General features: G+C 34.6%; 2 protein-coding genes across 2 annotated transcripts; both read right to left on the bottom strand.

The window, feature by feature from the left end:
* Positions 1-4,602: 4,602 nt before the first annotated feature.
* LOC129757890 (endochitinase-like) lies at positions 4,603-7,619 on the bottom strand. The gene is made up of 5 exons (XM_055755263.1): positions 7,389-7,619; positions 5,531-5,919; positions 5,350-5,473; positions 5,099-5,284; positions 4,603-4,900 (listed from the first exon to the last, which is right to left on the bottom strand). The coding sequence occupies exons 1-5, from the start codon at positions 7,500-7,502 to the stop codon at positions 4,610-4,612; spliced, it is 1,104 nt and encodes a 367-aa protein (XP_055611238.1). The 5' UTR covers positions 7,503-7,619; the 3' UTR covers positions 4,603-4,609.
* A 14,274-nt stretch (positions 7,620-21,893) lies between these two features.
* On the bottom strand, positions 21,894-24,845 carry LOC129755028 (endochitinase-like). Its single transcript, XM_055751325.1, has 6 exons — positions 23,731-24,845; positions 23,489-23,670; positions 22,807-23,195; positions 22,625-22,748; positions 22,371-22,556; positions 21,894-22,264 (listed from the first exon to the last, which is right to left on the bottom strand). Exons 1-6 carry the CDS (start codon positions 23,831-23,833, stop codon positions 21,974-21,976), a joined length of 1,275 nt encoding a protein of 424 aa, XP_055607300.1. The 5' UTR covers positions 23,834-24,845; the 3' UTR covers positions 21,894-21,973.
* Positions 24,846-25,300: the final 455 nt, after the last annotated feature.

Below are 25,300 nucleotides of genomic sequence, written 5' to 3' on the forward strand. Positions count from 1 at the left end.
ACAAGCCTTTGATCGGTATTTTTGGTAAAGAAGGAAAACATGCTATTACAGTTACTCGTTTACAAAGGTACATCATGGAATTATCGATTTACGATTATGAGATAATATATCGACCGTCATCCCGTATGGGGAACGCGGATTTTTGTTCTCGATTTCCGATTCAACAAGAAGTACCGAAGGAATTGGCAAGAGAATACATTAAGAGTTTGAACTTTACTGATGAATTTCCTTTAGATTGTAAATTAGTTGCTAAAGAAACATCTAAAGATGAATTTTTGTTGAAAATCATGCAATTTCTAAGGAAAGGTTGGCCTGAGCGTTTGAACAAAGTTTTCAAAAATATTTATACAAATCATCATGACTTAGAGGAATTTGAAGGCTGTTTGTTGTTCCAAGGACGAGTAATGATTCCATCGTCTTTGAGAAATAAAATTTTTAAAATGCTACATAAAAATCATTCAGGAATGAGTAAAATCAAACAGATGGCTAGGAGAACTGTTTTCTGGAATGGAATCAACGACGACATTGAGGATTTTGTGAAAGCCTGTCAAATCTGTCATCAAACTACAGCAATTAGAAAAACTGTTCCTTATTCGTCATGGCAACAAACCAACAAGCCATTTAGTCGTTTACATGCAGATTTCTTTCACTTTCAAAAGAAAACGTTTCTGGTGGTAGTCGACAGTCATAGTTAATGGCTTGAGCTCGAGTATATGAGGTTCGGTACAGACTGCAGAAAGGTGTTGAAGGTGTTTCTAAGTATCTTCGCTAGGTTCGGGTTATCAGACGTAATCGTGACTGATGGAGGCCCACCGTTCAATTCCGAATATTTCAAAGTGTTTCTGGAGAAACAAGGAATTCGAGTCATGAAGAGCCCTGCCTACCATCCAGAAAGCAACGGACAGGCAGAACGAATAGTCAGACTGGTGAAGGACGTTTGGAAAAAGTTTCTTTTGGATCCGGAAATGAACAAATTGGATACCGACGAGCAAATAAGCTTTTTTCTTTTTAACTATAGGAACACTAGTTTAGATTCAGCTGGTCAATTTCCTTCAGAACGCCTCTTAGCTTTTAAACCAAAAACTTTATTGGACTTAATTAACCCTAAACATAATTTTAAACCAAATTTTACTAAAAACATTGACGATGATGATAAATCTATAACCGTGGAAAACAAGGTATTACCTAATCCTTTTAATAAGCTTAAAAATGGTGATCTGATCTACTATAAAAATCCTAATCCGACTGATGTTAGAATTTGGTTACCTGCAAAGTTTCTAACACATGTTTCGAATAATATTTCACAGATCTCGCTCGGTGGTCGTATTCTTCAGGCGCACAGACGTCAATTGAAGATTTTGCCCGTTTCTCGCAGAGGAAGGAAATTGGTACTGCATCCCAACAATTTTGATCGACGTAGCGACTTACAGCAAACCAACATTACGCAACAGCATACAAAAAGGAGAAGAGAAGATCTCGATGATGTCTGTTCCGACTCAGAAACTGAAGGTTTTTTTGGGTTTTCCAGCCGATTCATTTTTATATGAGCAAGAAGCTCTCTCAGATTTGGTTCCAATGGAGACGGAACTCGTGCCGGAAGCTCATCAAGAAGCTGTTCCAGAACAGCGTTCGATTCGACGTTCAGAAAGAAGAACAAAGAAAAGAAGAAGAAGTGATTATCTATATTATTAATTGATTTCATAATTTGTTATCAAGACACAAATGCCACAAAGATGGTAAAGTGTCATTAATAAAACCTTAAAAAAAAAAAAAAATAATTTGTTATCGAATCTTTGTAGAAATGTTCAATTTTTTCGAGCTTTTGAATTGCTTTTATTATTAAATTTACCATGATTGTTTTACAAATTCAACACTTGTTTGTATTCGATATTAATAACAAATTTAAGGGAAAAGGAATTGTTGTATTTTACCCAAAACCAAGATTTGTTACATCACCTTGTAATCGACGAAAAGAAAAAGAGATAATCTGAAAAGGGAACTTCAAGCCCTTGCTTTAATCCGATAAATATATGCTGGTTCATTAGTATCTGGATCGTAAAGCTAAACACACTGTCTTTTATTCGACCTCTTAAATCCGACCGCCGTCACTATATTTTTTCACCATTTGGTTAATTTATAACAATTACGATAAATGTTTCTATGATATTTTGAGAACCCTCCGTTCTTCAAGTTGGAAAATCTTAACGGAAGATATACATTTTTACATCACTCGGGAACTTACCCAGTAAATGGAACGAAATTAGGCTCGGGAGGGTATTTTGGCACAAGGAATGTTTCTGTGAATGTTTGGTACCGTTATCCGGGGTAAGATTAATCACTTTTTTCAATATTTATCGAATATTTTTTCTATTAAGGAGAATGTGGCATGTTTTTTAAAACCAGTACTGGACTCCTATAAACGTATAACATGGATGCAGAAATTTATTAGGCTACTTTAAATTTGATTTGAAAATCGATTTCGTCTCAGTTCAGAATTTGATGCTTTGGGGTTACATTGATCAGTCTCTATTTTGACGGTTTTAAGGAGTTTTCTTGATCCTTTATACAAAACACCTTCATAATATTAAAATATGCTTTAGTTTATCAATTTTACTTTGCATTTAACGTTTTTGTTAAAAAATATTTATAATCGAAAAAAGTACAATGATGCTGCATACATTTAGGGGCAAAAATTATAACAATTGCTAAATAGTTTTAGCTTCAAAATACAAATGAAATTTTACCATCACACATTCTCCAAGGCCCTCCCACTATTTCCTTTTTCTTTTTTTCTTCAAAGTAAATCATTCGATAGGGTTCCTATCCGTTTTTCAAATATGGGCTTACTCTTGGAAAATGTTCTTATTTTCATATATGAAAACATTACTTTGAATAACTTTAAAAATAGCACTATAACTATAAATTTATAAAGAAAAAAAGTTGCTCTTCCACATTCAACTACCCATTTGCTCCTAAATGATTTTTGCTATCATCAGGAGAGCTGGTTGTTTGCGATCCTTGCAAATAATAAATATTTTGAAATTATATTTTTAACTACAGAAAAAAAATACAAACCATATTTTTCCTTTTTGATACTCAATTTATAGGCTTTCAAACGTAGGAAACAGTTTTCAAAAACTTAAACAATAGACTGAGTTATTGATGAAAATGTGGAAAAATGTGTGGTTGGTCAAAGCTACTCCGGTGATCAAAGTTACCCCGTTTTACGGTACTACTATCTGTGGGGTGAAAGGAAGAAGAGAAGAGGGCTCCTCTACAACTTTTCGCATAACTCGAGAACTAATCGAGCAAACAACTTTGGCATGATAAAGAATGTGGATACGTTAAATGGTTATTTGCTTATTTGAGACTTCTACAGTTAGGGAAGACGGGAACTCACATACGATTGTTTTGTATAAACCTAGAACTTATCTTACAAATTTAACCAAATATGATATGGGAACAATCATACAATCTAGCTAATGGAACAGAATTGGGCATGGGGGTGTATTTGAATACACGGAATGTTTGGTCTTGATCCCTCCTTCCAGGTATGGGATAGGTAGGAAGAGAGGCTCTGATACAAATTTTATAGCATAACTCAAAAACTAATCCATATCCAACGCATACACCATCACTCCGCGACGCGGTGCCTCGCCGTGCCTTGGAATGCAATCCGTAAAATGGATTAACAACCAGGGTTAACAACTAATAAAAAAAATTATATCAGCTCTTGTTTAAGAGATAACTTTTGAAAATTTCATTAAATAAATTGGTTTGACATAGGTACCTAAAACATCGAAAAGGATTTGAAAATAAGAATTATAACTTAACGACCGACTTATCGGAAAACCGTGTTTAATTTTTACTTCTTAGTTATGGAAGATTTCTTTTTGTTTATTGTTTTTCAATTTTGCAAACATGTGAATTTGGACGAAATTTTAAAAAGATTTAAACCAAATTGAATTTTTATAATTCTTGAAAAAAATTCCGTTGTGCAGTCTTCAACAAATTTGTAAATAAGTTACAATCTTTCATATTGAAACATTCAACGATTTTCTCGAATTATGTCAGAAATAGTTGTTTTTGTATTTTTTTGTAGAAACGAAAGAAAATAATCATAAAATCAAAATAATTTGTCAATAAAGGAAAATTTAAAACATCAAACGAAAATGCTATAAAAAGATTCAAAGGGATTTGAGATTTTGACTCAAAGTACATTTTTTTATTCAAAAGAGAACATTTTTTCGATGCTAAGGAAAATGTATTTGAATCAAAGTAATTTGTTTGTGCGGCACTTTCCTTTTAAATAAAAAATCTTTTCGCTGCTTGCGTATGGAACCAATGGAACTGGAACATATGACCACAAATAAGAAGGGGTCTGTCTGTCAGAACAAACCCTGGACTATCAGATAATGACACTGCATAAACCAAACACACGCTGCTGCTCGCAGTACCGTCCCAATAATTTTTTGTAAGAAGGATATCGTTCTCACCATGATAGAGCTGTCACCATCATCCAGAAAATAACATTGAGTAGTCTAACGAAATTTAATTTCATCAAAAGTTCGTCTGAACACATTTAATCTCAATAATTTTTTTTTTAATTTTAGAAAAACTCAATACTTTCTGGATTAAACATCCCTTGCAGTTTCTTCATTTCAGAGGAAATAAATGAAGTTAAAGGATATCGTTTGTTCCCACAAAAACCGTTAAAATCATCCATATCCAACGCATACACCATCACTCCGCCCAATTGTTTACTTCTGACCAAGTCAACCTTTTCTCTTAGAGATTCAACATCGTCGTATCCAATCCACTGATCGTTTGCAGTAATGTAGGGTACGGTTCCTTCTGGACCACGACGCACTTTCCAACCTGCCAAAATACGTTGGCATACCTGAAAAGATGTTCATAGCTCAAATTAGAGTGGAAAAATAAAACTAGACGAATCTTCACACTACGGGTTTTAGTTAAACAGAAACCTTCCAAAAGATGACACTCAAAATTATATTTAAACGGAAGTGTCAATTACTTTCGATATTTGGTATACTTGAGCCACTCTGAATTCAATTGTATCTTAAGTTTTTAGACTTACCTCATAATACGCCATGAAACCTTTATATTGTGTAAATTCTCCCGAAGTACCAGCACCGATAGTTGGGGAGTATGGTGTGTTCATAAAGGAATATTTCAGCGTGAATGATCTGCCTAATGTAGCAACACCCAGAATTATTTTTTCTGACGGGCATCCGCCGTTGAGCCAATTATCAACACCACCGTTCTATAGAAGGGGGAAAATGTAAATCTTAACTTATTTATGCAAATAAAATATACATTCTTCTTTACCACATTCAATGTTGCAAAAGTACTTGGTTCGAAAGACCTTCTTGTCATTGGAGTGTGCACATCGGCAACCTTATTCCAGAATCCTCTTAGATCGTATGTGTTCAGGAACACGTGGTTCACATGGCTATCGAAAATTTGCTGTTTGATTCAAATAAATTCGGAGAAAACCTATTACAACTTCCTGCAAACTTCATCGATATCGTATCCTTCGTTCAGCCTAAACTCTTCAACTGGTGCAATAACAGAAAGGTGCTTGTTTCGGCCATTTTGTCCGAATGCAATGCGCATTTCTTTGAGCAGTTTTGGGAAATTTTTCTTGTCACGTGATGATCCTCCGCGCTCCCGATGTCCTGGCCAGAGCCATTGAAAATTGAACCCATCTAACTGAAACGAATCCAACAGTTTGACCACACTTCTGATAAAATTCGCACGAGCTGATTTTGTGGCCATCATGGTGGAAAATACGGTTGAGTTTTCATTCCATCCACCCACGCTAACCAAAAGTTTTGCATCTGGAATGCGAGATCGTAGCTCGGAGAATTTACGCAGTCCATTGTTACCGGTATCGTCCTGAAAATTGGAATGGAAATTTTAATCATTCACAATTTATTCTCACATGTAAGTGTAGAAACCATAATAAAAGAATTTGAATATAATAATTGTACTCTCCATATATGATTCGATTTGAGTTTTATAAAATTCCTTTAGTGTTCTTCAAATCCATTCCATCCAAACCTTAACATGGACTGATGTAGTTTGGACAGAAACAATTTAAAAAATAGTCCCTACACCTAAAATTCAGTCTCTACTACAATCTTGAGTAATCAATATCACAGCGCAATTGGCATAAGAAAAGAACGCGAGCCTGGATTATTCGATTTGCGATCGCCGGCATCAAACTCCCAGCGCAACCACATTGCGTATCGTATGCGTATCGTAATCATTATGCTCTGAATTCTTTCGAAAATTGACTTGTAGTTAAGGTCACAATTTTAGCAAAACTTGGTATTACTTTGCTATCCGAGTTTGAAAATTTGTGCTCTCATTTTTGCTTTGTACTACCTTATGTCAAGCAAAATTAGAGGAAATTTGGCTCTCAGGGCGTGATATCAAATTATACTCGGATGGGTTTGCAGCGTTTTGTAAAACATTATGATTCTGATTTGATGTTCGATTAAAATCCCATTTTATAGTTCGCATAAATTTTCAAATTTGGTTTTGTAAATACAATGCTGTTCTAATTCAAAAATAAAATCATAGTCTATCTCAAGGCGTTTAAAATGTGCTAGGTAAAAAAAATGAAATGTTATGACCTAAATAAAAAATTTGTGTGTTGAATATTGTAAGTCTAAGGCATTTTTGTGTTGGGAAGCATGATAGTGTGGTGTTACGCCTTTGCCGTATAACAGACTACACTGTATAGGAAGCGTTATCGACTTTTGATTCCTCATTCCTAAACATTGCCAGTTGAATTGTGTACTGCGTGAATACACAATCGGGTATAAACATTAACATTATGCTAACGATACCCTGAAATAAAATATTTTTTTTCGTTTCCAGTCAAATTATTTAAATTGACACCTGTTAGCAAACTAAGCATTACTGTGTTTAGTGCATAGAGGGTTTTTGTTTACTAGGTAGGTAGTACATATTTTACCCAAAATCGACTTAAAACGATACTTTTAGTTGATTGAAGCACTTGTTTGAAGTTGAAAAACCGCTTAATGGGGAAGAAGATTGTCTTGCTGGTATGAGTGGTCAAATTTGTATCAAAATAAAAATTGATAAATGTCACGTGTTTTAGACTAAAATTGATAATTGGAATCAATAGTTTCCCATGCTTCTATAAAAAAAGTCTCAAAATTTCTTCACAAATTCCAGGCTATTTGTGCGACCTCTTTGCTATTCGCTATCAGATCATCCAGAAAATGTTGGTATTGGTACGCCAATTTTTGCCTGAAGCGCGTAGAATTTTCAATAGTCGACTTATTTGGGACACTATAATGTATATTTCAATTGTATGAAGAGTTCATACTTACTGCCGGTTTCATATCAGTAATTTCCAACGGAGCTGTCTTTGAAAATCCAACGAAAGCGTACAAAATGTGAGTACACAAGCCTTCCGGAATATCGTCCACTGAGTATCTACCCATACCTTTGCGATAAACTGCCCAATTGCTGAAATAGCAAACTGTTAGGGCACTATCGCTTTCAGAACTTTCGGTATAGAAGCTAGCGTAAGCTTCTGTGTGAAAAACACTTAGAACAAATAGAACTCCACACAGACGCATCTTGAACCGAGGAAAGCAAGAATTAAACTGATGAGAAGAAAACGTTGTGAACGCAACTTCACACATAATAACATTAAGCGTAATATTTTAAGCACAGAACACCACCCTTTTTCCAATTTTAAAGAAGGAATTTTCATTATGGATTGCTTCGAAAAGTTGAGAAAGTTTTTCAAAGCTGTATGTATCAGGTTTTAAAAATTTGTGGTTAGGGGACTTAAAACATGCTGGCGCTTTTTTTTGGACAGCTGACGAATCTTCTTGATAACTGAAAACACTACGATTGCTCATTGTTAAAGGTCAATAATCGTCAAAGATAATGTAGGCTTTTAAACATGACGCTGTTATTTTTTTCCTCTGCTGACAGACAAAACGTACAAAACGTTTTTGTTACTGGTAAGTGCAATAAATAAAAAAATTTCATTCGAATATTTCCTTTTGGCCGATTGAAGTATATACGAAACACGTACTTCAATCCAGATGGATCAACGTAGTAATATTGCAACAATCGACTATGTCGATTTGTGTTTTTTTGTACTTCTCAAAACCTGGGTCTAAAATGTTTCGTTTTGGTCCAAAACTCATCCATGATATTTTGTAGAATTTTTAGGTAACGTTTTGATGAGCAAGTTTCAATTTTTATTTAAGGTACACCGGGGTAAGTGGGGATGGTTTTCCGTATAGTTCAACTTTCAAAAATCATTAAAAAATCAGCAGTGGATCAATTTTGATAAAATTACTTCCAATGTGATGCAGAACATGTTGTTTACAAACGCTGAATAGATGAGCTTGATAGAAGCAAAGCGAGAAAATTTATCACGTAAATTATTATGGACTGCTTGTGGGGACAGTAGACTTTTCTTTGATTTCTTAGGAAATTTTTCAACAAAATTGAGTTTCATTGGTTATTTTTGTGCTCGAACAATCGGGGACACAAACGGGGAAAGAGAGGGGAGGTGGGTTGATGATTAAACTCCTCCCTCATGAGGGTCCAGAAAAGCAAACGAGGTATTCTACTCTACACCCCTGATTTAAAATTCTTGATCAAATTTTGATCATTGAGTAAGTTTATTCATGAGTAACAATCTTAACTCAGAGATAATTCTAAATCTTCGAAAACTTATCAGGTTCATAATTCCGCTACAGTTTTTCAAAATGTTCATGCTTGTGGATAGAAATTCGATTCTGAACATCAAATTTTAGATGAGATTTTACCTGGTTCCATTTTACAAAAATCTTAATTACATTTCTTTTATTATATTTCGGATTCATTATCCAGATTGAGATTCTTGGTTTTCGGATGGCGTCATATGCGTTATCAATATTAAGATAATAATTTCCCGAATATTCAAAAATTGAAACCATTCTGGGTTTTGTTTGATTTTATTTCGAAGTTCTTAAACACAATTCTTCAAAATTCCACCTGAAAAAAAGTTTTAGTATTATAGTATTGTCAAGTATTCAAATTATTTCTTTTGAACAATCCAAAAAATTTAAAGCTTCAAAATGGATATCCAGAATTGAAAGTTAGAGTCAGGTTCTTCATTTTTTTTTTAAATTTTATTGACTTTTTTGTATCAAATTCGCTAAGAAAAAAAAAGTCGTATGAAAAGTTATGATAAAAATAATAAATTCAGATTGAAACCCAAAACATCTGATTTAAAATTATTGTTTAATGGTTAGCATCTTATACAAGTTTCAATTTTTGGCTTGTTATGAAAATGCTGATTTGGAATCTAAATTCCGGAATTTTCAGAAATCGCATTTAAATTCTAAAACAAACCTCAAATTCAAATTTTAAGTTCAGGGGCAGAAATAAGATTTAGAATAAATATTCATAATTTAGATTCAGATTCAGCTCGTAAAGAGTTTCACAATCATGATAAAATTGGGGATTTTTTTTTATTATCTGACAATTTGCGCCGGGGGTCTTCAGATTTTCTCCAAAATTGAAATTTTGGTTCATTTTTGCGACTTAAAATACATGTATTTTTTCAGATTTCTAACATTTTTATTTTTTGAGTTAGCTTCGGTTAGATTTTTTCGTAAATAAAAAATAACCATTTTTCAAAGCTACATAACTCTGTTGTTTCTCAACGGAAATTATAAAATAGCACATCAAAATGCATTGAAATTTTATCAGCTTTCCAAATAGAATAGTTGAAAAAAATTAAATAATGACCTTCAACATGAAAAGTTGTAAATAAACTTTAAATGGCGTCTAAAAGTACCGTCTGCACCACCGAATATTTTGCAAAAAATACCATTGTATAGCTCGATTCATGATGCAACTTTCATCTGAAGACACCAAAGTGGGCCATTAACACCTTGAAGAGTTATGAAAGAAATAATGACAATAAATCTCTTTTTTTGCATCGAAAACAAACAATGGTGGAACAACTGCACTCACATATGGAGATAGCAAGCACTTCTAACAACATGGAAACAAAAAAACTTACCAAAGCAGGTAAAAAACACTACTTTTTCGTGCTTTGTTGTGTGTTTACAGCAAAACTGACTTTAAATTTTAACTAAAATTCTGAGTATCGTATTGTTTAAGTGATATAACTAATAATGGGAATGTTGCTTTACAACCTGGTCATATACTATGTAACTTATTAATTTTTCGAGCAAAGATCATTGTGAAGCTTAATCAATGCCAATAGTAGAAGGTCCAGTCCCTGTGTTTGGGATCATAAAAATGTGATTAAAAAAATGAAATATAGACGTGCTTTACATAGTGTTTATATCGGGAGCTAAGCACTGGACACCAAAATCCTTTCCCTTTGATCAAAAAAGTATGAGAAAGTGGCACAAATGTTGTAGAAATAATCAAAGAGCTCAGTATAGCCAGCCCAGGCTGTAAAATGATGAAAATATGATACTTTTACCGTATTCGTTTTCTACATTCGCCCAGTTTTAAGGTTTATCATACTAAAACGAACATAATTCGTCGTCAGTGTTTTGCTACCTCGATCGCTCACACAAGAATCTTCAGTGTTCCACCGTCCATTTTAAATCAAATCTGGGGAATTACGGATGCAAAACTTAGCGCATAAACTTCTAAAAATGACAGTAAAATGTGCATAACTTGTTGTGACCTGGTGCAAAACTGGGTATAAACGCATACGTTAATAGACTTTTGGATATAACATGAAGTCAGTTGAGCTGCAACAATCTACCGCCCCTTCTTTCATAACAGTCCCATATACAAAAATAAGCAAGCGAGACAATCAGCTTTTTCAGCATAAACGAAAATCGTTTCTAGGTTGTCATAATAAATCGTTAGGCCTGAAATTTTCGAAATTGGGTTATTGGTAAGGTCGAGAGCACCATTTTTATTCATTATGGGACTGTTAATCGACCATATTTGAAACCTTTTTCGAATCTACTAGCATAACAGTCCCATACAAAATATATTTTTATCACCAAGCTACTTTCTAAGACTTAAATTTGATCATTTTTGAACTTCTAAATGCAATTGTCATAAAAAGAAACATACTTTTGCAAAAAAATATCATGAATTCCACATTGTAAGTTGAATATTTTTACGATTTTTGATTGCATCCAATAGTTTTTCGCTCAGGAAGTCATTCCTAAGAAAGTCAGACCTGCCTTCGAAAACTAGTGTGCATCATTCGACATCAAGTGAGTTGAAAAATGTTTAAATGATTCAAAGCAATAAACCAAAGACTATTTCGCCGAAAGAAACATTGAAAAGTAACCAAATCCGTGGTATTTCACATATGGGACTGTTATTCAGGTATATTGCATATAGGACAGCCACGAATTGTTATTTTTTTTCGAAATTTCTAGAACAAAACCTCTTTTCTTAGTCTTTTATGTTGAAGCCTTATGTTGACCTAAAATGACGAAAATTCATATGGGACTGTTATGCGTGTAGGGGCAGTCTGAAAATGACGAAAACATAGTGTTTTTTACCTGCTTTGGTAAGTTTTTTTGTTTCCATGTTGTTAGAAGTGCTTGCTATCTCCATATGTGAGTGCAGTTGTTCCACCATTGTTTGTTTTCGATGCAAAAAAAGAGATTTATTGTCATTATTTCTTTCATAACTCTTCAAGGTGTTAATGGCCCACTTTGGTGTCTTCAGATGAAAGTTGCATCATGAATCGAGCTATACAATGGTATTTTTTGCAAAATATTCGGTGGTGCAGACGGTACTTTTAGACGCCATTTAAAGTTTATTTACAACTTTTCATGTTGAAGGTCATTATTTAATTTTTTTCAACTATTCTATTTGGAAAGCTGATAAAATTTCAATGCATTTTGATGTGCTATTTTATAATTTCCGTTGAGAAACAACAGAGTTATGTAGCTTTGAAAAATGGTTATTTTTTATTTACAAAAAAATCTAACCGAAGCTAACTCAAAAAATAAAAATGTTAGAAATCTGAAAAAATACATGTGTTTTTAAGTCGCAAAAATGAACCAAAATTTCAATTTTGGGGAAAATCTGAAGACCCCCGGCGCAAACCCGTCAGATAATAAAAAAAAATCCCCAATTGTCAAGTCAATTTCAAATTCTTCAACAAGTCTTTTTGAATAAATAATTCAGCTAAAAACTACAAACTTAAAGTAAAATTTTAGTTTTTTATCATTTATTTTAATGAAAAACCATGATTTTTTAAAATCATGTAAAGGATTTTAATTATGGAATTTTTTTTCGATAAAAAATATTTTCTATAATCTTCCTTTAAAAAAATTGCAGAAAATTCAATTTGTAGTGTATTGTTTGACATTTGCAGATTTTTAAAAAGAAAAATTCCAAACTAAAATCTAAAATTTGGAATCAATTTGCAAGAATCAGATTTGAACCACAAAATTTCAATCTTTTACTTTTACTATTGAAAATTTTATCTGTCGGGTATGGGTTTCTTTAAAAAAAAAAACTTATTCTGTGTTCAAATTAAATAAGCTAAGTTTACTCGATTTTTTTTAGCAAATTCAAAGATTTCATTTAGTTACTAAAAAAAAAAAGATTCTGTTTTATTCGAAAAACTGTTAATGTGAAAGAACTTAAAATTGAATATTCTAATAGTTGTTGAAAATAGTTTTCATTTGTATTATTCATACATTGTTTGAGCAAAACTATTATAGTAAAAAGATGGTCACCAAAACCCCGTTCATGAGGCGGTTCTTCCCACGGCCCTGAGTAAGTCATCTTTTAATGATAATTGCGTGTAATTTATGTTGCACCACATGAGATCCGATTTTATCGAAAATATATTCTCATTCCCTGGAAGGCTACACGATTAGAAGTATTATTTCGTTGACCGACGCCATTTTAAAATTCAAAATGGCGGCTTCAGCTCAACTTAAAAATACTGTAAATGACTGATAATCAGTCTTCACGAAAACATGTACCGAGTTCAACTTGAGTGCGGAAATCCAGGCGCAAGTTTTCTCTGAACTTGCACACAAGCTTGTACTTGGGTTTAGTTCGAACCTGAACTCGAGCTCATTTATTGTACCCGAGTGCGCGCCCCGATGTTCGTACCCTAGTTCGCTTCGGGTTCGTACCGAGTTTTGTACTCATAGTGGCTGGCTGAACAGAGATTGAATGTGTCTGCCAGTGTATGCCTGAGAGTTGAATGCGGTATGAATTATTTTCTTCAGTTAGATTTTCTATCGTTTGTGCGTATGTTATTTAATTTCACTGCTGTTTTTTGAGCATTTTTGGGGTTATGTATGGGGTGGTAAAACCGATACATATATATGGTTGGTTTTTGAAAATGGTTGATGAAATTTTTTTGTATGTTGGCCAAAAAACCGAATAAAAAGTTCGGCCGAAAATTTGTTTGTTTTAAACTAGATAGTTCCCAAATATTCCCAAATATTTCATAAAATCACCGGTTGATGATTTTATGAAACATTTGGGAATTGCCGTTTCAGCTCTCGCTCCGCAAATCTCATGAAACAATGTTTATATTTATGAGGCATTAAAAAATGCAAACATAAAATTGATAAATAATCGCATGGCGAGTAGAAAACATGTAAAATTTTACATAATTTGAATGATTTAAAATTATAAAAAAAAGATCCAATTGACACAAATGGAAAAACGGTCAAATATTCAAAATGTCAACAATGACAAAAATATAAAAAATGGCTCTAGTGACAAAAAAGAAGAAAATGGCAAAAATATCACAAATGGCAAAAATAAGCACATGCTTAAAAGGCAAATGATGGTGTTCCCCTGGCCGTATATGTTATCCGATTTTTATGATATTATATTATTGTGTAGATTATTTATTCAAGCTACTCAATATTTCAAAATTTGGTTGATATGTATTACCAGCTTTTTAGAAACTGGTTCAGACAGAAAATAGTAAAAATAAAATACAATTATATTTTCAAAATACCTTCTGACAGCTTTGCTGTATTTGAATGTTTCATTGATGTTAAGAATTGTCAAGAATACATCCATCCGACGATGTTTAGATTTTTTGGAATCCAATGAAAGTTTTGACCGCTTTTTCGGATCTTCCACTAGAGAAAAAGTCTTAGGTACTTTAAAAACGACATCTAATTTTGGCTTTGCTTAGCTATATTTCATTTCTCTATGAGCCGATTTTTTTAAAATTAAACTTTAATTTTCTGTAGTTAATTTGATTATCGTTTTGAATGAATAAGACACGAATGCCACAAAGATGGTAAAGTGTCATTAATAAAACCTTAAAAAAAAAGTTTTGAATGAACATACTAGATCTTATCATATTGACCCGAACAATGTTGAAGGGTTAGAAATGACAACAAATATTTTGACTATGAAACTGGCAAAAATGGGAAAAAATAATAAATAATAATAAAATAATAATTTGGAAGATTTGTAGTGGTAGCTTTCCACTGGTAAGATGTTGAAAAAATTTCATGCCTCATTTTATTGTACACCTATCAAATTGAGAATTTTATATAATTTCTTTTATTTGTTCTACAATTAATTCGTTATATGAGCGCTGTTAATACCGGGACAGTAAATTGTTTTACAATTGTATTTCGCATCATCTATTTATTTAATTGTTTTTTACACAATTACTTCATAGAAAGATTTTGTTCATCATTCTTAAAAGTTCATAACATGCCGTACTAGATATCGGGCTCTGAATCGGAGAATGAAATTTAAAAAAATATCAGTAGAACAGTTTTTAAGTTATGCTCGAAATATGATATTTTAAAAAAAATTAAAAAGTACTTGTACTGAAATTCAAATATCTCTGAAAACATGACGTGAATTCGAAATCTCTTATTTGTATATAAAAGGTGAATAAATTTTCTATCGATCATGCAAACTTTATTTTTGAGTATGATTAACAGTACATATTGTTGATATTAGTGACTTTATGATAGTTTAAAAATTTAAAAATCGCATTTTTATAGAGAAAATTTTGTTTCAGCTTTAGTTTCAGACTCGAAGGTAATATGTTAAAAATCCAATTTTCTTTTGTACTTAAATATCAATTCGAAATAAAGATTTCAAGTGATTGTTCACCAAAATCGCTTGAAAATTGAAAAAAAAAATATGGTTACTTTACCATAACAGGAATTTTTGCATTTTTGAATAATTTGCCAGAAGGCCAAATGCCAAATTTCAGATTGATCTGACCTTGTGAAGGGCTGCTTGAGTCTCAAACGTGAATAGGATTTTAAGGTATTTTGCTCGAGAGGAACAAAAAATACTGGTTTTTCTTTAAATACTTTTTTCTTCACTGGCCGGTTGCTTTAATAAATAATTTTCTTAAAGCCTGAATTTAGAAAAATATTTCACTCGAAGATTGTAATCCGATTGGACTTAAAACAGAAATTTTATTGCGATGGTAACATTCTAATATTATTTGTTTTATACGGAACTTGGAACGGAAACGTGGAACTGTTGATATAAAACAAAGATTTTAAGTTCTTATTTATCAAAAATCGGTTGAAAGTTGTAGAAGCTATGTTCAAGGTTGCTGAAATCACAGAATAATCCGTAATTTTATAGAATTTCGAGCATATTTTCGTCACAGATTTTATGTCATAGATCAAAATATTCACAGATTTTGGAAATTTTGTATACTTTTCCAAACTAATAAATTCTCATACCAATACTTACTTTGGATTTCTGAATCAAATTCACGAAAATGTTATAAAGTTGACACTGTATATTGATACAGTGTTGTAATTGTAATGTTGTAAAAATAACCATATGCGAAATGTTTCTCAGTGAAAATCGTATTAAACATCACACAATCTTGTCACAGAATTTTGGAGCCAAATCAAAGAAATATAAAACTTTTTCTTCAAAAACACACAGTTTTTTTTCGGTTATGGTTACTTTAAGTAAGTAATATTAGCATAGGAAGAATAAAACATGATAAATCTAACCAGCTGCAAGCTAAAATTAAACATTGCCTAACCAGAAGTTCACAAGCCTAATTAAGCAAAATCTGACCATCGGAAGGGGTTGCAATTGAGCCTCAAGCGTGAAAGGGATTACGAAATATTGTGCTCGGGAGATTCACAAAAAACAGATTTTTTATTGATAACTATTTTATCCACTAGCCGATTGATTTTTTTAAATAATTTTAAAAGCCTAAATCAAGACAAACATTTTACCCGAAGACAGCATCACGATTGGAATTGAAACAAAAAAGTTACCTAAGATGCGTTTACACTTTCTGCATTTGATTCCGTTTCCTGGATTTTGAACATGGATGCGCGCACACGGGTTTGCACCCGAGTTCGAACACGAGCTCGAACTTGCACCCTACACTTTGAGTGCGGTGAGTTTAAATGGGTGCGTGTTGAACTTGCGCCTCAAAAGTTGTGTGCAAGTAAGTACAAAAACTTGCGTGCACTTCGCACCCAAGTTGTACCGTGAAGACTGCTGATAATCGCATAAAATCCCCATAACATGGGTACTGAGTGAAAGGGCTAAACTAGAAAAAGTCAAACATCGTTAACGGATGCCATCTTAAAATCCAAGATGGCGGCTTCTACTAAAATTTAAAATGCTGTTTTTACCTGAAAATCGCATGAAACATCCACAACATGGGTATTGGGTGAGAGGGCTAAATGAGTAGAAGTCGAATTTTACTCTCAGACGCCATCTTGAATTCCAAGATGGCGGCTTTCACTGATGAAGACTAATTTTTAGCTATTTCTTGTAAAGTTTGATCTTTGGTTTGTTTTTGTTTTTCAATTTAATGAAATTTTCATCTTGTTGTCATTTATGAGTACTTTTTAAATTTTAAAGATATTATTTTTGTAGTTGTATTAACCCTATTATAGTGATGTATTGGTCCTATTATAGCGAGAACTATAAGGTAACCTTGTTTCTGAAAACCGTTAGATTTTGGAACATGTGCCAAAAACGTGTGTTGCTAAAATCGGATGTTGCCAAAATCGTATATTGCCAAAATCAATTATTGTCAAAACGAACGGGGTCCGTATTGTGGTTATCTTATGCGATTTTCAGTCATTTACAGCATTTTAGAGTAAAGCTAAAACCACCATTTCAAGATGGCGTCTGATAGAAAAATTCGACATCTACTCGTTTAGTCCTTTCACCCAATACCAATATTTTGGGGGTTCATGCGATTTTCAGTCATTTAGAGCATTTTTAGTCCAGCGGAAACCGCCATCTTGGATTTAAAGATGGCGTCAGATAGCGAAATTCGACTTCTTATTCTAGCTTATCCCACTCTACTAATACTCAAATTTTGGAGGTTTCGTGCGATATTAAATGATGTATAGCATTTTCAAAGTTAATCGAAAGCCGCCATCTTGTATTTCTAGATGGCGTCAGATAGAGAAATTCGACTTCTATTCGTTGACCCCTTTCACTTAATATCCCTTATTGTGGATGTTTCATGAGATTTTCAGTTATTTACAGCATTGAAAAAAAAAAGTGAAAACTTCCATCTTGGATTTATGATGGCTTCAGATAGTTAAATTCGACTTCTTCTAGTTAAGCCCTTTCACTAAATACCAATATTGTGGGAGTTTCATGCAATTTTCAGTTATTAACAGTTTTTTAAAATTCAGCGGATGTCGCCATCTTGGATAACAAGATGGCTTCGGAAAGGAAAAACTTCACTTTTTCTAGTTTAGCCCTTCCACTCAATACCGATATAGTGCCGCATTAGTGTGATTTTTTATCATTTACAGCATATAAAGTTAAGCGAAAGCCGCCATCTTGAATTTCAAGATGACGTCAGATAGCGAAATTCGAGTTCTACTCGTTTAGCCCTTTCATCAAATACCAATATTGTAGGGGTTCCATGCGAGTTTAATTCATTTACAACATTTTAAAGTTAGTGGAAGCCGCTATCTTGAAATTCAAGATAGCGGCGGACAGCGGAATTCGACTTCTACTCGTTTAGCCCTTTCACCTAATACCCCTTATTGTGGATGTTTCATGAGATTTTGAGTAATTTATAGCTCTGAAAATAAATGCAGAAGCCGCCATCTTAGAATAATGATGACGTCTAGCAACAATTTTGTTCCTACTAGTTGGGCCCTTTCACTCAATACTCATATTGTAGTATATTCATACCACTTCCGATAATTTGAAGTTTTTCAAAAAATTAAAATTTTGTTTTTTATTTATTTATTTATTTATTGGTCACTGTCTACGGCAATTTAATGTCATACAGACTGATAACTTAATCTTATCTTAAAACTATCCTTACTTACATTGAAATCAAAATATAGGTACATACACTTGGTTGAACAATTTACAAGATATGTCAAACGGGTTATAAAATTCGTTCCTACCATAGTTGTTCAGTCTCAGAGGCTCAAAACCCCGTAAGGAACGAGAGGGGACATGAAACGGTATCATTTCCATGAGGCTAGCACTATCAATATTACCGGATAAGACGTCGAATATAAACAGACGACGAAGTATACTATAATACGTGAACCAATCGGTTCGATGTTTAAGATTCCACATCGAGCATGGTAATGTGGAAGGCGTTGAGGTTCGTTCCATGGTAGGTTAGGCAGTGCGTATCTCAGGAATCGCTTTTGAACTGACTCGAGTAGCTTCAATCCTCCGATCGTGTTTGGTGCCCAGACTTGAATATTGTACTCCAATCCACAGCGAACAAGCGAGCAATATAAAGCTTTGAGAGTTGTAGTGTCATTGAATCCTTTGGTATTCCTGACCAAAAATCCTAGGACTGTTTTTGCTTTTGCTACCGTTACAGCTAAATGTTCCTTGAATGATAGGGACTTATCTACAATAACACCGAGATCTCGAATAGACTCAACTTTTTCAATAGCCACGTTATCAGCTGTGTATTGATGCGAAATTACAACCCTACTTCTGGTGAACGTAATAATCTTACATTTTTTAAGATTCACTTCCATCGTATTCACTTTGCACCAAAGCATAAGCTTATCGAGGTCCTGCTGTAGTGACAGTCTGTGTAGTGAGCTATTAAACGGTACATTTTGAGATCGTCTGCATAGAAAACTAATTCGGAATCGATAAGTTCACAAAGGTCGTTCATGAAGAGGTTGAACAAAAGTGGGCCCAGATGGCTGCCTTGAGGAACACCGGATGGAACCATAATGTTTCGGGATTTGATGTGACCTTGTCTGACGAAAGCAGTTCTGCCTTGAAGATAAATATGATTCAAGCCATTTCACCAGCCAAGTAGGGAATCCCATTTTGTCCAGTTTATCAATCAGGTGCTTGTGGGGTAGTCGATCGAAAGCCTTTGAGAAGTCCACGTAGATTGCATCCACTTGCGTCTTATTTGCCAAAGAACTGCTAACGACGGGGACATAAACCATCAGGTTTGACAATGTTGATCTCTTTTTTCTTAAACCGTGTTGACATTCCTCAATGATATGAGATGCAGCTGTGCTCATTGCGTTAAAGATCAACAGTTCGAAAACCTTTGCCAAGCAATTTAATATAGAAATTCCACGGTAATTCTCTACGAGGTGAATGTTCCCAGATTTATGGATAGGTGTTATTGCAGCAGTTTTCCAGGCTTTTGGGAAGGTTGATGATTCCAAGGATTTATTAAAAATGATGCTTACTGGGAGTGCCAAAGAGTTACAGCATCGTTTAATAAATAGCGGGGGCAGACCATCAGGTCCAGCTCCCTTACACTCGTTTAATTCTTTAAAAGCCTTTGTCACGTCGCTTGGGGTAACTTTTATTTCAGGAATGCTGATATTGAACGATTTTACTGCAGTCAAATGTTGAGTGCTAACGATATTGTTGTGGTCAACGAAAGTGGTTTTAAATAACTCTGTGCACAGTTCGACTGCCCCAGTCATGTCAGTTGATTGACGATTTCCATACGACAGATTCAGAGGAAGACCAGAATTACCTTGTTTGTTTCTTACATAGCTCCAAAAAGATGAAGGATCATTTTTGAATTTACGTTGGATATCGGCTAGGTAACGATGGTAACTGGTATCCTTAAGTTTTAAGTACTCTAACTCTGTTGCTCTCACATGTTGCTTTGACACGTCCGTGGGGTTGCGTCTATCTAGCTTTTTAGCTTTTCTCAGGCGATTTTTAAATATGGATAAATCCCGATTCCACCAATCCCGATTTTATTTTAACTCAAAACCAACACACATAGCTAATAAAAAATGTGTTGAAATGGGAATCCCTACTCAAATATGTGCAATAGACTGAGTCGATTTGGGGTCGTTTTTGAATTTCTCAAACCCTGGGGTCTTAAAAGCTTCGTTCTGGTCCAAAACTCATCCATGATTTTTTGCAGAATTTTTAAGACACGTTTACATTAGTAAATTTGAACTTTTAGGTTTGTATGGGAAAATTGAATATTTTGTACTGAAAAATCAACATCATTTTTGTTTCTTCTGTAAAACCGAGCTTGCTAATGGGTTTTGTGCCAATTTATATATTTCTTACAGGAAATTTTCCGCTGAACAACTTTGTCGAATATCATAACTTCGTACCTTTTTAGACAAAAAAGTTATTAGCTGTTAAACAGGTGTATGTCTTTTTGGATTGATAAACAAGAAAAAAAAAAAAAAAAATTCGGCACCGCTTCCATTGCCTGTTATTGACTGGGTCACAAAAAACCCAAAATCTAAAATCACATACAATGCAGGTGTAAGCGCCGACCGGTCTATCACATATCAGGTGAAATACGACCTACTAGAAAAAAGGTGAAAAAGCTTCACACGTTTTCCCGACGCGTCTTTCCAAGAGTCTGAAAAAAGCTTATTAAGGATCTGTAGTCCACAGCGGACAATCCGCCAACACTCCGAAAATCGGGTAGGTGGACGAGCAATAAAAAAAAATTCTTTTTAAATGGAGATTCCGTTCTTCATTCTCGAAAGAAGGATAAAACATTCCGAAGTTACTTTGACGGAATGTTTTCATACTAACCACAACTATCTTACGGTTCTACGCCGGAATTTCGGATATAGCTTCGGGAAAGGATCCCTTTGGAATCCTAAGCGGACCAGCCTTGAAGATCCGACGAGAACCACAAAAACAGGCCTTGAGGGAGCTGTTCACCTCGACCACGTGCGTCGAAAAGTGAACTGTGATGACCCTCAGTGAGTTGTGGCCAACACCGCTGAAAAAACGCTCCATTGATGCTATTTTCGCCGGATTTTTACAGTTACTTCAGGCATTATGCCCAGTGTATGTTCTTCCCCGGCCACTAGTGCCGCAGGGGAAATCACCCGGAGAACAAAACCGGGTTAGCGGTTGTTCGTGTTCCGGCCACGAGCGCCGAAGGGAGTTTAATGTCGGGTATCGTCTGCTCGGGGAGCAATAAATCGCTTGAAAGTTCTAAATAAGCTCTTCACAATACTTAGGGCATCTGTATTCGTGGTCTTTTCTTGGGTCTAATTTATACAAGAATTGAACCAAAGAAATTAGATCCGATCCAATGAAAATACTGGCAACTGCACTCGTGTTCCATTAACTGTCAAACGGTTTAGAACTGCGTCAAATTGGATCCAAATCTCATCAGTTTTGGATCAATCCTTATACCAGCTCTAAAAAAAGTTGGGTTGAAACTGGTATAATAGATCACCAGTGCGGTTGTTCGGGTTGGAATTTGGGTCTAAACCGGCTGTTTGGACCACGGATACAGGTGCTCTTATGGCTTGATTTGCATCTGACGCATACTTTTATTTCACGTACAGATTGCAAGGCAGCAGGATTGCTGCAATTTAAAAAATTCGGAAGGAGATCTGCTACATCTCTCATCATATTCTATATAAATGACTATTTTTTCAATGGTGTGTGGTGTCTATTGAAAATAATCTTTTATTGAAAATTTGACTCAACTGTAAACGCGTCTAGCATCAATTAGTTTAATGCTTTAAAAAAATTCTATAATATCAGAACTGGAACCTCCATGTGACTTCTTCATCTCAGCGGAAATAAATGATGTTAACGGGTATCTTTTGTTTCCACAAACACCTTTGAAATCGTCCATATCAAGCGCATATACCATCACTCCGCCTAATTTTTTGCCTTTGACTAGCTTGACTTTATCCTTAAGAGATTCGACATCGTCGTATCCAACCCACTGGTCGTTTTTCGTAGCGTAAGGTATTTTTCCCTCCGGATCGCGACCCATTTTCCATCCATCCGACAGACGTCTGCAAATCTGAAAAATGGAATAGTATCAAAGTTGGGAATAAAGATCAGAAATTAATATATATTTTTTTAAACATTGTATGTTCATGAGCTTGGAAATTACATGACATACATACCTCATAATACGCCATGTAACCGTCAGATGCCGTAAATTCTCCTGGAGATCCAGCACCGATGGCTGGAGCGCCTAGTCCGTTATAAAAGGAATTTTGAAGCTTATACGATCTACCCAACGTAGCGACACCCAGAATTATTTTTTCTGACGGGCACCCGCCATTGAGCCAAAAATCAACACCAGCGTTCTGTTGAAAGATAAAAAAACAATTACTAAATCTAAAACTAAAAAAAAAAATTATTCTGAATTACGTACCACATTGAATGTTTCAAATGTACTTGGTTCAAAGGTCCGTTTTGTCATTGGAGTATGGACATCGGTAAAGTTGTTCCAAGATCCTCTTAGATCGTACGTGCTAAGGAACACGTGATTCACACGACTGGTGGGAAAAAACTGATTAATTCGGACAAATTCGTAACAAAAATTGTATAACTTGCCTGCAAACTTCATCGATATCGTATCCTTCGTTCAGCCTGAACTCTTCAACCGGTGCAATAACAGAAAGGTGTCTGTTTCGGCCATTCTGCCGGAAGGCGGTGCGCATTTCTTTGAGCAGTTTTGGGAAATTTTCCAAGTCATCTGGTGTTCCTCCACGCTCCACGTTCCCTGGCCAGAGCCAATGAAAATTGAACCCATCTAACTGAAACGAATCCAACAATTTGACCACACTTCTAGCGAACTTCACGCGAGTAGGTTTCGAGGCCATCATCGTGGAGAACACTGTTGAGTTTTCGTTCCATCCGCCTACGCTAACCAGAAGTTTTGCGTCTGGAATGCGAGATCGAAGTTCGGAAAATTTACGCAGACCATTGCTATCGGTATCATCCTGGAAGCAGAGTTAAAAGTTCATAACAATATGAAATAATTTCCGAAACTCTAAGAACACTTCTCAGGAAAAAACCAAAACTACGAATAATAAACCTGCAATTTACTGTCACACTTTAAAGCAGCTTATAATCTAGATTCTAAAACAAAATCTAACCAGAATCCTATCATCTGAATTTAAATTTTCAAACTTAAATCTGTAAACTATATATGAAATTTGGATTTACCATCTTCAAGATTTTATTTTACTTTTCAAAATTGAATATAGGATATTGGATTAAAATTCATACTTACAGCCGGCGTCATTCCAGTGATCTCTAACGGGGATGTTTTAGAAAACCCAACGAAAGCGTACAAAATGTGAGTACACAAGCCCTCCGGAATATCGTCCACAGAATATCTACCCAAACCTTGGCGATAAACTGCCCAATTGCTGAAATAGCAAACCGTCAGGGCGCTATCGCTTTCAGCGTTTCCTGCATAATAGATTTGTTTTAGTCATTATATCGATCAATGAAAATTTGAAGTGAAGTTACCTTCCAACGAAAAAGCGCTTAACGCAAATACAATCCCTACTAGGAGACGCATCTTGAACCGTAGAAAGTGTGAATCAAACTGGTGAGAAGAAAACACATTCATCGATTACACAGGGGAACAAAATTTTTGAAGCATGTGCTATGAAAACTGGTTTTGAAGGAATATGTAAATCTGAATTCAAATATTTGTCGTTTGATTCTGTCTATCACTTCTAGTTGAGGGAATATAGCGGTACAAATTCATCCATTTTGGCGAATATCAATCGTTGGCAACTTGAAGAAAACAGTGGAGCCGAGTCATATCAATCATCTAGGATTTTGGCTTCAAGAATTGGATGGTTTTCATAAACGCAATTTTCTACCAGTGAAAAAAGGGCGAACAAATCTCAAATCCTTCGAAAACTGTTCTGATTAGCTTGTTCCTCTCGACACTGGGACGCAGACCAAATCTTATTTATGTTGGAATTTTAGAAAACCATAATAAGTGTTAGTTTGAAAAAAATACAATAAAAATCGAAACGTCAAATTTTGAGCTATCTTTGGCAGCAACGACTTGAGATGAACTGGACTCTGTCTTGCTGCCATCTACGATTTGAAACTGGAAAAAGTGTGGTTTACTGAACAAAATCTAAGATTTTGATTTCCAATCTATTTTTTCTGATTCAAATTAATCGGGATTGTTTGTTTCATCATTTCACGTCATTTAAATGAAGAAAGTAAGTAATTTGGTAAAGAATTATAGCTTAAATATCAAATTCCTTAACGCTAGAGGAGCATCTCTTGAAACTCTATTTTAAAACCTTTGACAACCTTTGGAATTATGGAAAACTCCTTAAAATGCAGTTATCTATTCGAATAATTCGTAGAAGCATTATTATTCACTTTTAAACAGTAAATTTTTAAAAATAATCATGTTTTTGTTGAAAAACTCAAGTGGTTCTATTCTTATTTCGCACCCTTTTTTCACATTTTTGGTCCTCAACGCCAATTGCTACGTCCAAAAAAAGTAAACTTTTGCTTGATTTATCCGTTAAGCAATTCAGAACAAACTATGGAAGAAAATTTTCGTAAATTTCAATCATTCATACTTCAACAAGCGAAACACATAGTGGTGCTATTCTTATTTCGCTCACTGTATAAATAGACTTTTTGCACTTATCTCCCAGCGCACACACGCTCTTTTTTTTAAACTCAAAATTAAGTAGTTTTGGTTCAAAACAGCACTTCGGTGGCATCCCTCAACTTTGAGTTTAACTGGGCAATAGCAAAACTAAGTTCTGATAGGCATACTCAATACTAAATAAGTTCGGCAGCCGAACTCGAATTTATCCTTTTTTTTCGAGGGTAGCTTATTTTCAGGGAATTAAAGGATAATTAAAATTTGTTGTACCCGGATGTTGCTGTTCCGGTACAGAGCGGTGGAAAGTTTTGACACTCCCGGTCAAAGTAAACTTCCCACGGGAAGTAAACAACATCCGGAAGTTTCCGGACATGCCAAGCCGCTCACCATATGATGACAATGACGGACAGAATTTTACGCTGACACGGTGAACATGCATTTCATTATAAA

This window comes from Uranotaenia lowii, chromosome 3 (genome assembly GCF_029784155.1).
Source record: "Uranotaenia lowii strain MFRU-FL chromosome 3, ASM2978415v1, whole genome shotgun sequence".
NCBI lineage: Eukaryota > Metazoa > Arthropoda > Insecta > Diptera > Culicidae > Uranotaenia > Uranotaenia lowii.

What these genes read in the sequence shown, in the direction of transcription:
- LOC129757890 (XM_055755263.1), bottom strand. Translation starts at nt 7,502, where the DNA reads ATGGGTAGATACTCAGTGGACGATATTCCGGAAGGCTTGTGTACTCAC. An exon ending in TTACTGATATGAAACCGGCA is followed by an intron (nt 5,920 to 7,388) that starts GTAAGTATGAAC and finishes TCCAATTTTCAG; the next exon opens with GACGATACCGGTAACAATGG. An exon ending in GATATCGATGAAGTTTGCAG is followed by an intron (nt 5,474 to 5,530) that starts GAAGTTGTAATA and finishes AATTTTCGATAG; the next exon opens with CCATGTGAACCACGTGTTCC.
- LOC129755028 (XM_055751325.1), bottom strand. Translation starts at nt 23,833, where the DNA reads ATGAATGTGTTTTCTTCTCACCAGTTTGATTCACACTTTCTACGGTTC. An exon ending in GATATCGATGAAGTTTGCAG is followed by an intron (nt 22,749 to 22,806) that starts GCAAGTTATACA and finishes TTTTCCCACCAG; the next exon opens with TCGTGTGAATCACGTGTTCC. An exon ending in GTTACATGGCGTATTATGAG is followed by an intron (nt 22,265 to 22,370) that starts GTATGTATGTCA and finishes TCCATTTTTCAG; the next exon opens with ATTTGCAGACGTCTGTCGGA.